The following is a 13962-nucleotide window of genomic DNA, read 5'->3' as shown; positions in this document are numbered from 1 at the left end:
AACCCGCCTCACCCTACATCACCCCACCTCACCTACATCCCCCTACCCCACCTCACTCTACATCACCCCACCTCACACTACTCCACCTCACCCTACATCACCCCACCTCACCTACATCACCCCACCTCACCCTACTCCACCTCACCCTACATCACCCCACCCCACCTCACCGTACATCCCCCTAACCCGCCTCACACTACATCACCCCACCTCACCTACATCCCCCTACCCCGCCTCACCCTACATCACCCCACCTCACCCTACTCCACCTCACCCTACATCACCCCACCTCACACTACATCCCCCTACCACACCTCACCCTACTCCACCCCATCCTACATCACCCCACCTAACCCTACATCCCTCTACTCCACCTTACCCTACTCCACCTCACCCTACCTAACCCGCCTCACCCAACATCACCCCGCCTCACCCCACCTCACCCTACATCCCCCTACCCCACCTCACCCTACTCGACCTCACCCTACATCCCCCCACCCCACCTCACCTACATCACCCCACATCACCATACAACCCCACTAACCCGCCTCACCGTACATCACCGCACCTCACCTACATCCCCCTACCCTACATCACCCCACCTCACCCTACATCCCCCTACCCCACCTCACCCTAATCCACCACACCCTACATGAACAGCAAAACGAAGGGGGAACAAAAAACAAAAAAACAATACAAAGAAATGGCACCCACCCCACCTCACCTACATCACCCCACCTCATCCTACATCTCCCTACTCCACCTCACCCTACATCACCCCACCTCACACTACATCCCCCTACCCCACCTCACCCTAATCCACCTCACCCTACATCACCCCACCCCACCTCACCATCACCCCACCTCATCCTACATCTCCCTACTCCACCTCACCCTACATCCCCCTACCCCACCTTACCCTACCCCGCCTCACCCTACATCACCCTACCTCACCCCACATCACCCCACCCTACATCCCCCTACCCCACCTCACCCTACTCCACCTCACCCTACATCACCCCACCCCACCTCACCCTACTCCACCTCACCCTACATCACCACACCCCACCTCACCTACATCACCCCACCTCATCCTACATCTCCCTACTTCACCTCACCCTACATCACCCCACCTCACCCTACTCCACCTCACCCCACCTCACACTACATCCCCTACCCCACCTCACCCTACATCACCCCACCCCACGCCACCTACATCACCCCACCTCACCCTACATCCCCCTACCCCACCTTACCCTACTCCACCTCACCCTACCTACCCCGCCTCACCCCACATCACCCCACCCTACATCCCCCTACCCCACTTCACCCTACATCACCCCACCCTACATCCCCCTACCCCTACCCCGCCTCACCGTACATCACCCCAATACCCCAACGGACCCCACCCTACCCCACCCCACCCAACATCACCTCACCATGCCCTACATCATCCCATCCCCATATCCCACCTCCCCTACCCCACCTCACCCTACATCACCCCACTACCCCAACGGACCCCACCCTACCCCACCCCACCCAACATCACCTCACCATAACCTACATCACGCCACCTCACCATACCTTACATCATCCCATCATCCCACCCTAGATTAGGAACTTCCTGTAGTCGTTAGGCATCCTATGATCTTAGTTTAAACACAGGCTTGGTCTGTCGATCCGAACGGCAATACCCCTTTTCCTCGCTCATCCCCTCCCTGCCCCTCGTACCAATCCCTCCGTGCCTGCTACGGACCTCGCCCTGAGCCAACGGTGGCCTGTAGCCTCGTTAGAGGGAGCCACGTCAACAGCGGTTGGTCAGAGAAGACAGAAAGATAAATTGCCAAGAAGCCTCACTGACAGAGAGAATAAAAGGGAGTGATTTGGTTTTCCATTTATTTTTTAAACTAGTAATTCAACTAACAGCTGAATGATCAAAGCAAAGGCTCTTTTACATTTGAAATAAAAGTATTTTTCAAGGAGTCGTGAAGGAAGAGTCTCAATCAGGAGTTTATTCCAACTGGATTTATGCCAACCGTTTGGAAATTGTTGTTTCTGTCTACAAGCTTTTCCTTCTTAAACAATGACAAATCCCCAAGACGAAAGTTTTGCGTTGTCATGATGATATAAGCCATGCCTCTATCAACTCACCTTACATCACCTCACTCTATATCGCCCGACCCGAGCGCACCCCCCCAGCCCCTTGACGTACCCCACCCTTCCCTACTCCACCCACCCCACCACACCCTACATTTATTTCCCCATAGCCAGACAGGAACCAGCATCAAGACAGTCTATTGCCCCATAGCCAGACAAGAACCAGCATCAATACAGACTATTGCCCCATAGCCAGACAAGAACCAGCATCAATACAGTCTATTTACCCATAGCCAGACAGGAACCAGCATCAATACGGTCTATTTCCCCGTAGCCAGACAGGAACCAGCATAAATACAGTCTATTGCCCCATAGCCAGATAGGAACCAGCATCAATACAGTCTATTTCCCCATTGCCAGACAGGAACCAGCATCAATACAGTCTATTTCCCCATAGCCAGACAGGAACCAGCATCAATACAGTCTATTTCCCCATAGCCAGACAGGAACCAGCATCAATACAGTCTATTGCCCCATAGCCAGACAAGAACCAGCATCAATACAGTCTATTTACCCATAGCCAGACAGGAACCAGCATCAATACGGTCTATTTCCCCGTAGCCAGACAGGAACCAGCATCAATACAGTCTATTGCCCCATAGCCAGATAGGAACCAGCATCAATACAGTCTATTTCCCCATTGCCAGACAGGAACCAGCATCAATACAGTCTATTTCCCCATAGCCAGACAGGAACCAGCATCAATACAGTCTATTTCCCCATAGCCAGACAGGAACCAGCATCAATACAGTCTATTTCCCCATAGCCAGACAGGAACCAGCATCAATACGGTCTATTTACCCATAGCCAGACAGGAACCAGCATCAATACGGTCTATTTACCCGTAGCCAGACAGGAACCAGCATCAATACGGTCTATTTACCCATAGCCAGACAGGAACCAGCATCAATACAGTCTATTTCCACATTATACCCCATTCTATTGTATTCTATTTTAATTGTGAGGTCGCTCATGAATTTTCACTTGACTATTTTTCTGTACCTAAGTCTGACTTATACAGGGAAATGTGGTAATATGTTTCATTCTATTATCCTGTACCTAAGTCTGACTTATATAGGTAAATGTGGTAATATGTCTCATTCTATTATCCTGTACCTAAGTCTGACTTATATAGGTAAATGTGGTAATATGTCTCATTCTATTATCCTGTACTTAATCAATCAATCAATCAATCAAATGTATTTATAAAGCCCCTTTTTATCAGGCGATGTCACAAAGTGCTGTACAGAGACCCAGCCTAAAACCCCAAACAGCAAGATACACCCATTGACCACAGACAGGCTAACAACTGGGACGAGCCCAGTTCCAGACTGATCTCATTTGTTCCCTGGACCTTATTGACTCACCTAGTGGATTTCAAAGGACTGGATCAGGATTGGCGTAAGCAAAGACCCTATATCAGGATTGATACCTGTCCACTACTTTCAGATCAACAAAGGGTACAATAATTGATTTGGGACTGTGCAGTGCAGTGCTGTCCACAGTACACACACAAACATACAGGTCATGCTCCTCCTACCTCTCACTTAAGTCTGACTTATACAGGGAAACGTCTGTGTGTCTGTGTGTTTCATTCCAACGTTGGACATCTGTAATGTTATAGCTCTCTAATGAAGACAGGAGAATCCGTGAACATGGAACCATCATAGCAACCTCAGTCCTCAGATCCCATCCATTACAACCTCAGTCCTCAGATCCCATCCATTACAACCTCAGTCCTCAGATCCCATCCATTACAACCTCAGTCCTCAGATCCCATCCATTACAACCTCAGTCCTCAGATCCCATCCATTACAACCTCAGTCCTCAGATCCCATCCATTACAACCTCAGTCCTCAGATCCCATCCATTACAACCTCAGTCCTCAGATCCCATCCATTACAACCTCAGTCCTCAGATCCCATCCATTACAACCTCAGTCCTCAGATCCCATCCATTACAACCTCAGTCCTCAGATCCCATCCATTACAACCTCAGTCCTCAGATCCCATCCATTACAACCTCAGTCCTCAAATCTCATCCATTACAACCTCAGTCCTCAGATCCCATCCATTACAACCTCAGTCCTCAGATCCCATCCATTACAACCTCAGTCCTCAGATCCCATCCATTACAACCTCAGTCCTCAGATCCCATCCATTACAACCTCAGTCCTCAGATCCCATCCATTACAACCTCAGTCCTCAGATCCCATCCATTACAACCTCAGTCCTCAGATCCCATCCATTACAACCTCAGTCCTCAGATCCCATCCATTACAACCTCAGTCCTCAGATCCCATCCATTACAACCTCAGTCCTCAGATCCCATCCATTACAACCTCAGTCCTCAGATCCCATCCATTACAACCTCAGTCCTCAGATCCCATCCATTACAACCTCAGTCCTCAGATACCATCAATTACAACCTCAGTCCTCAGATCCCATCCATTACAACCTCAGTCCTCAGATCCCATCCATTACAACCTCAGTCCTCAGATCCCATCCATTACAACCTCAGTCCTCAGATCCCATCCATTACAACCTCAGTCCTCAGATCCCATCCATTACAACCTCAGTCCTCAGATCCCATCCATTACAACCTCAGTCCTCAGATCCCATCCATTACAACCTCAGTCCTCAGATCCCATCCATTACAACCTCAGTCCTCAGATCCCATCCATTACAACCTCAGTCCTCAGATCCCATCCATTACAACCTCAGTCCTCAGATCCCATCCATTACAACCTCAGTCCTCAGATCCCATCCATTACAAACTCAGTCCTCAGATCCCATCCATTACAACCTCAGTCCTCAGATCCCATCCATTACAACCTCAGTCCTCAGATCCCATCCATTACAACCTCAGTCCTCAGATCCCATCCATTACAACCTCAGTCCTCAGATCCCATCCATTACAACCTCAGTCCTCAGATCCCATCCATTACAACCTCAGTCCTCAGATCCCATCCATTACAACCTCAGTCCTCAGATCCCATCCATTACAACCTCAGTCCTCAGATCCCATCCATTACAACCTCAGTCCTCAGATCCCATCCATTACAACCTCAGTCCTCAGATCCCATCCATTACAAACTCAGTCCTCAGATCCCATCCATTACAACCTCAGTCCTCAGATCCCATCCATTACAACCTCAGTCCTCAGATCCCATCCATTACAACCTCAGTCCTCAGATCCCATCCATTACAACCTCAGTCCTCAGATCCCATCCATTTTCAACCTCAGTCCTCAGATCCCATCCATTACAACCTCAGTCCTCAGATCCCATCCATTACAACCTCAGTCCTCAGATCCCATCCATTACAACCTCAGTCCTCAGATCCCATCCATTACAACCTCAGTCCTCAGATCCCATCCATTACAACCTCAGTCCTCAGATCCCATCCATTACAAACTCAGTCCTCAGATCCCATCCATTACAACCTCAGTCCTCAGATCCCATCCATTACAACCTCAGTCCTCAGATCCCATCCATTACAACCTCAGTCCTCAGATCCCATCCATTACAACCTCAGTCCTCAGATCCCATCCATTTTCAACCTCAGTCCTCAGATCCCATCCATTACAACCTCAGTCCTCAGATCCCATCCATTACAACCTCAGTCCTCAGATCCCATCCATTACAACCTCAGTCCTCAGATCCCATCCATTACAACCTCAGTCCTCAGATCCCATCCATTACAACCTCAGTCCTCAGATCCCATCCATTACAACCCCCATATAAAAGCTTTGAAAGCCTGTAGAATCCCCTTTTTGTCTCCCTAGGTCTCTAGAACGATATTCCAAACAGAGCAGACTGTTACTTCTGTTGACTTAACCACAGTTTCATTCAGCTTCTCTGAGTCTGTGTTTCATAGCAGTTACGCTTTAACACCAGGAACGTGCATTTGCTGCCCATAGACAATAAACCCTGTGTTTCTAGGGGATATTGACTGTGTGTTGTGTAATGCCTAACCCATTTTCCAGTAAACTTCTGGATGTTCAGATTTCACAGGGATTTGATCTGTACAATTCTGAACTCAATTGGATGCAATTATGTTCAGAGAAAAAAAAGAAGGAAAACATTTAGGCTTAGCTCTGCTTTTCAAAAGGATTTAGTGTGTGTTCATGGTACTCAGAGCAGAGCCTGCTAGCTGGGCAGAGAGAGAGAGAGGCTGTATGGTGTCTGTGTGTCATCAACACAGAGCAGAGCCTGCTAGCTGGGCAGAGAGAGAGAGAGGCTGTATGGTGTCATCAACACAGAGCAGAGCCTGCTAGCTGGGCAGAGAGAGAGAGAGGCTGTATGGTGTCTGTGTGTCATCAACACAGAGCAGAGCCTGCTAGCTGGGCAGAGAGAGAGAGAGGCTGTATGGTGTCTGTGTGTCATCAACACAGAGCAGAGCCTGCTAGCTGGGCAGAGAGAGAGAGAGAGGCTGTATGTTGTCTGTGTGTCATCAACACAGAGCAGAGCCTGCTAGCTGGGCAGAGAGAGAGAGAGGCTGTATGGTGTCTGTGTGTCATCAACACACAGCAGAGCCGTTTTGCTAGGCAGAGAGAGAGGCCGCATGGTTTCTGTGTGTCATCAACACAGATTGCTGCATTGGCATGTTCTCCATTGTCTAATACCGCATCATACCAGGCACAGCATGCATCTCTGGACAATAAGTTATTTGGTTTCCAACACTAGCCCGTCGAGACAAACTTAGAACCCAAAAATAACAGTACAAATACAAGTAATAGATGAGGCAGTATGCATAGTAATAATAAACTGGATTTACACTGGATTTACCAATATCAAGTAATACAGGAGGCAGTATGCACAGTAATAATAAACTGGATTTACACTGGATTTACCAATATCAAGTAATACAGGAGGCAGTATGCACAGTAATAATAAACTGGATTTACACTGGATTTACCAATATCAAGTAATACAGGAGGCAGTATGCACAGTAATAATAAACTGGATTTACACTGGATTTACCAATATATAGTAATATAGGAGGCAGTATGCATAGTAATAATTAACTGGATTTACACTGGATTTACCAATATCACGTAATAGATGAGGCAGTATGCACAGTAATAATAAACTGGATTTACACTGGATTTACCAATATCACGTAATAGATGAGGCAGTATGCATAGTAATAATAAACTGGATTTACACTGGATTTACCAATATATAGTAATATAGGAGGCAGTATGCATAGTAATAATAAACTGGATTTACACTGGATTTACCAATACATAGTAATATAGGAGGCAGTATGCATAGTAATAATAAACTGGATTTACACTGGATTTACCAATATATAGTAATATAGGAGGCAGTATGCATAGTAATAATTAACTGGATTTACACTGGATTTACCAATATCACGTAATAGATGAGGCAGTATGCATAGTAATAATAAACTGGATTTACACTGGATTTACCAATATCACGTAATAGATGAGGCAGTATGCATAGTAATAATAAACTGGATTTACACTGGATTTACCAATATCAAGTAAAAGAGGAGGCAGTATGCACAGTAATACAGTAGGCCAACAGAAAAAGTATGTTCCCAAACACCTACTCTAACTTTGACATTGCATCCTCCATTCTTAACAACACCTAATTTAGCCTTGACAACACCCCATCTAACCTTGACATCACCTCCTCTAACAGGCCAGCTTCTCTGGCCTTGATAACTCCTTATCTAACCTTGACAACACCTCATGTAGCCTTGACAACATCTCATCCAGCCTTGACAACACCTACTCTAGCCTTGACAACACCCCCTCTAGCCTTGACAACACATCCTTTAACCTTGACAACACCTCCCATAGCCTTGACAACACCCCCTCTAGCCTTGACAACACATCCTCTAGCCTTGACAACACCTCCCATAGCCTTGACAACACCCCCTCTAGCCTTGACAACACATCCTCTAGCCTTGACAACACATCCTCTAGCCTTGACAACACATCCTCTAGCCTTGACAACACCTCCTCTAACCTTGATATCACCTCCTCTAGCCATGACAACACCTTCTCTAGCCTTGACAACACCCCCTCTAACCTTGATATCACATCCTCTAGCCTTGACAACACCCCCTCTAGCCTAGACAACACATCCTCTAGCCTTGACAACACCTCCCCTAGCCTTGACAACACCTCCCCTAGCCTTGACAACACCTCCCCTAGCCTTGACAACACTTCCTCTAACTTTGACATCACCTACCTCCTCTAGCCTTGACAACATCTCCTCTAACTTTGACAACACCCCCTCTAGCCTTGACATCACCTCCTCTAGCCTTCACAACCCCTTCTATAACCTTGACAACAGCTCCTCTAGTCTTGACAACACCCCCTCTAGCCTTCACAACCCCTTCTATAACCTTGACAACCCCTAATCTAGCATTTACAACACCTGCTCTAACCTTGACAACACTTCCTCTAACTTTGACATCGCCTACCTCCTCTAGCCTTGACAACACCTCCTCTAACTTTGACAACACCTCCTCTAGCCTTCACAACCACTTCTATAACCTTGACATCACCTCCTCTAGCCTTTTCAACACCTCCTCTAACCCTGACAACACCTACTCCAGCCTTGACATCACGTCCTCTAGCCTTGACAACACCTGCTCTAACTTTGACATCACCTCCTCTAGCCTTCACAACCCCTTCTATAACTTGACAACACCTCATCTAGCCTTGACAACACCTGCTCTAGCCTTGACAACACCCCCTCTAGCCTAGACAACATCTCATCTAGCCTTGACAATACCTCCTCTAGCCTTAACAACACCTCATCTAGCCTTGACAATACCTCCTCTAACTTTGACAACACCACCTCTAGCCTTCACAACACCTCCTCTAACCTTGACAACACCTACTCCAGCCTTGACATCACCTCCTCTAGCCTTGACAACACCTGCTCTAACCTTGACAACACCTCATCTAGCCTTGACAACATCCCCTCTAGCATTGACATCACCTCCTCTAGCCTTGACAACACCTCCTCTAACCTTGACAACACCTACTCCAGCCTTGACAACACCTCCTCTAGCCTTCACAACCCGTTCTATAACCTTGACAACACCCCATCTAACCTTGACAATACCTCCTCTAACCTTGACATCACCTCGTCTAGCCTTCACAACACCTACTCTAGCCTTGACAACACCTTATCTAACCTTGACAACACCTACTCTAGCCTTGACAACACCTTCTCTAACCTTGACAACACCTACTCTAGCCTTGACAACACCTACTCTAGCCTTGACAACACCTTATCTAACCTTGCCAACACCTACTCTAGCCTTGACAACACCTACTCTAGCCTTGACAACACCTACTCCAGCCTTGACAACACCTTATCTATCCTTGACAACACCTTATCTAACCTTGACAACACCTACTCTAGCCTTGACAACACCTTATCTAACCTTGCCAACACCTACTCTAGCCTTGACAACACCTACTCTAGCCTTGACAACACCTCCTCTAACCTTGACAACACCTCCTCTAGTCTTGACAACACCTCCTCTAACCTTGACAACACCTCCTCTAGCCTTGAATACACCTCATTTAGCCTTGACAACACCTCATCTAGCCTTGACAACACCTCATCTAGCCTTGACAACTCCTCATCTAGCCTTGACAACACCTCATTTAGCCTTGACAACACCTCATCTAGCCTTGACAACACCTCATCTATCCTTGACAACACCTCATCTAACCTTGACATCACCTCCTCTAACCTTGACAACAGCTTCTCTGGCCTTGATAACTCCTTATCTAACCTTGACAACACCTCATGTAGCCTTGACAACATCTCATCCAGCCTTGACAACACCTACTCTAGCCTTGACAACACCCCCTCTAGCCTTGACAACACATCCTTTAACCTTGACAACACCTCCCATAGCCTTGACAACACCCCCTCTAGCCTTGACAACACATCCTCTAGCCTTGACAACACCTCCCATAGCCTTGACAACACCCCCTCTAGCCTTGACAACACATCCTCTAGCCTTGACAACACATCCTCTAGCCTTGACAACACATCCTCTAGCCTTGACAACACCTCCTCTAACCTTGATATCACCTCCTCTAGCCATGACAACACCTTCTCTAGCCTTGACAACACCCCCTCTAACCTTGATATCACATCCTCTAGCCTTGACAACACCCCCTCTAGCCTAGACAACACATCCTCTAGCCTTGACAACACCTCCCCTAGCCTTGACAACACCTCCCCTAGCCTTGACAACACCTCCCCTAGCCTTGACAACACTTCCTCTAACTTTGACATCACCTACCTCCTCTAGCCTTGACAACATCTCCTCTAACTTTGACAACACCCCCTCTAGCCTTGACATCACCTCCTCTAGCCTTCACAACCCCTTCTATAACCTTGACAACAGCTCCTCTAGTCTTGACAACACCCCCTCTAGCCTTCACAACCCCTTCTATAACCTTGACAACCCCTAATCTAGCATTTACAACACCTGCTCTAACCTTGACAACACTTCCTCTAACTTTGACATCGCCTACCTCCTCTAGCCTTGACAACACCTCCTCTAACTTTGACAACACCTCCTCTAGCCTTCACAACCCCTTCTATAACCTTGACATCACCTCCTCTAGCCTTTTCAACACCTCCTCTAACCCTGACAACACCTACTCCAGCCTTGACATCACGTCCTCTAGCCTTGACAACACCTGCTCTAACTTTGACATCACCTCCTCTAGCCTTCACAACCCCTTCTATAACTTGACAACACCTCATCTAGCCTTGACAACACCTGCTCTAGCCTTGACAACACCCCCTCTAGCCTAGACAACATCTCATCTAGCCTTGACAATACCTCCTCTAACTTTGACAACACCACCTCTAGCCTTCACAACACCTCCTCTAACCTTGACAACACCTACTCCAGCCTTGACATCACCTCCTCTAGCCTTGACAACACCTGCTCTAACCTTGACAACACCTCATCTAGCCTTGACAACATCCCCTCTAGCATTGACATCACCTCCTCTAGCCTTGACAACACCTCCTCTAACCTTGACAACACCTACTCCAGCCTTGACAACACCTCCTCTAGCCTTCACAACCCGTTCTATAACCTTGACAACACCCCATCTAACCTTGACAATACCTCCTCTAACCTTGACATCACCTCGTCTAGCCTTCACAACACCTACTCTAGCCTTGACAACACCTTATCTAACCTTGACAACACCTACTCTAGCCTTGACAACACCTTATCTAACCTTGACAACACCTACTCTAGCCTTGACAACACCTACTCTAGCCTTGACAACACCTTATCTAACCTTGCCAACACCTACTCTAGCCTTGACAACACCTACTCTAGCCTTGACAACACCTACTCTAGCCTTGACAACACCACCTCTAGCCTTCACAACACCTCCTCTAACCTTGACAACACCTACTCTAGCCTTGACAACACCTTATCTAACCTTCCCAAAACCTACTCTAGCCTTGACAACACCTACTCTAGCCTTGACAACACCTTATCTAACCTTGACAACACCTCCTCTAGCCTTGACAACATCTCCTCTAACCTTGTCAACCACACCTCCTCTAGCCTTGACAACACCTCCTCTAGCCTTGACAACACCTCCTCTAGCCTTGACAACACCTCCTCTAGCCTTGACAACACCTCCTCTAGCCTTGACAACACCTCCTCTAGCCTTGACAACACCTCCTCTAGCCTTGACAACACCTCCTCTAGCCTTGACAACACCTCCTCTAGCCTTGACAACACCTCCTCTAGCCTTGACAACACCTCCTCTAGCCTTGACAACACCTCCTCTAGCCTTGACAACACCTCCTCTAGCCTTGACAACACCTCCTCTAGCCTTGACAACACCTCCTCTAGCCTAGACAACATCTCATCTAGCCTTGACAATACCTCCTCTAGCCTTGACAACACATTTGATGGCCTTTCTAGAGGTCCACACTCTTACAATAAAGCTATAATCAAAACCCTGCATGGTCCCAGTCCAAGTGAAGCATATGGATGTCTTGACATTGCACTTTAGCTGTGTATTCTCAGGTTTTACCAGACACCTTGGAGGCTAAATCATTTCCCTCCCTCCCCTCTGTCTAGGCACCTTGGAGACTAAACCATTTCCCTCCCTCTTTATGAGTGAAATTATTTAGCCTCCAAGGTGCCTGGTAAAATAATTTCACTCATAAACCATTTCCTCTGTCTAGGCTACCTTTACGGGACTACAGGGATGATGTCATAGGCTAAGGAGAACCTGAAAAGCCCTGACAGTCATCACAACCCTGAGGCTACGGCTGAGGACAGGAACCAGTAAAATAAGTCCCGCTATGACCTCAGCAGAGTCATCGAATCAGCAAAAGGACAATATTGGAATAAGGTGGAATCATTGATCTGACGTCTGCCGCATGTGGCTACAGTCCATTACGGATTACAAAGGAACAACCAACAGTGATCTGCGCAACGATACCTGTTTACCAGACAACACATTGCATTTTAATGCACTCTTTGACAATAACAACATCATGCCGGGTGTGAGGGCTGCCACCGACCATCATCGGGTGATCTCGCTCTCCGAGGCCAACATGAGTAAAGTCTTTAATCAGGTCAACACCCACAAGGCCTGAGGGGATTCCAGGGCGCATTCTCAGAGCATGCACAGAACAGCTGGCAAGCATATTCACGGTCATTTTCAACCTCTCCTTGTCCTTGTCTGTAATCCTCACATGTTTTAAAATGACCACCATCATTCCATCTTCTCAAGAACTCTACGGTTTCCTGCCACATTGGCTACCGCCCTGAAGCACTGACATCTGTAATCATGGCACACATAAACTCCATCATCCCAGACACCCTAGACCCACTTCAATTTGCATACCGCTCCAACAGATCCATAGAAGATGCAATCTCAACTTCCACCCTGCTCTCACCCACCTACACTACCGGTCAAAAGTTTTAGAACACCTACTCATTCAAGGGTTTTTCATAATTTTTTACTATTTTCTATATTATAGATTAATAGTGAAGACATCAAAACTATGAAAAAAACAAATGTGGAATCATGTAGTGTTAAACAAATCTAAATATATTTTAATTTGAGATTCTTCAAAGTAGCCACCCTTTGCCTTAGTGACAGCTTTACACACTCTTGGCATTCTCTCAACCACCATGCATTTCAATTAACAGATGTGCCCTCTTAAAAATGTATTTGTGGAATTGATTTCCTTCCTAATGTGTTTCAGCCAATCAGTTTTGTTATGACAAAGTAGGGGTGGTATACAGAAGATAGCCCTATTTGGTAAAAGACCAAGTCCATATTATGGCAATAGCAGCTCAAATAAGATAAGAGAAATGACAGTTCATCATTACTTTAAGACATGAAGGTCAGTCAATAAGGAACATTTCAAGAACTTTGAACGTTTCTTCAGGTGCGGTCTCAAAAACCATCAAGCACTATGAAACTGGCTCTCATGAGTTACCAGCCTCAGAAATTGCAGCCCAAATAAATGTTTCACAGAGTTCAAGTAACAGACACATTTTAACATCATCTGTTCAGAGGAGACTGTGTGAATCACGCCTTCATGATCAAATTGCTGCAAAAAAACACAACTGGAGGACACCAATAAGAAGAGGAGACTTTCTTGGGCCATGAAACACGAGCAATGGACATTAGACCGGTGGAAATCTGTCCTTTGGTCTGGAGTCCAAATTGGAGATGTTTGTTTCCAGCTGTCGTATCCTTGTGAGATGCAGAGTAGGTGAACGGATGATC

General features: G+C 46.9%; 1 protein-coding gene across 1 annotated transcript; it reads left to right on the top strand.

Moving 5' to 3' along the window:
- Nucleotides 1–703: 703 nt before the first annotated feature.
- LOC116376118 (extensin-3-like) lies at nucleotides 704–1612 on the top strand. Its single transcript, XM_031835037.1, has one exon. It carries the CDS (start codon nucleotides 704–706, stop codon nucleotides 1610–1612), a length of 909 nt encoding a protein of 302 aa, XP_031690897.1.
- Nucleotides 1613–13962: the final 12350 nt, after the last annotated feature.

Source organism: Oncorhynchus kisutch, linkage group LG11 (assembly GCF_002021735.2).
Source record: "Oncorhynchus kisutch isolate 150728-3 linkage group LG11, Okis_V2, whole genome shotgun sequence".
Lineage (NCBI taxonomy): Eukaryota > Metazoa > Chordata > Actinopteri > Salmoniformes > Salmonidae > Oncorhynchus > Oncorhynchus kisutch.
The sequence above is the reverse complement of the archived record's forward strand: the minus strand, read 5'-3'. Positions and strand labels throughout refer to the sequence as shown.

What these genes read in the sequence shown, in the direction of transcription:
- LOC116376118 (XM_031835037.1), top strand. Translation starts at nt 704, where the DNA reads ATGGCACCCACCCCACCTCACCTACATCACCCCACCTCATCCTACATC.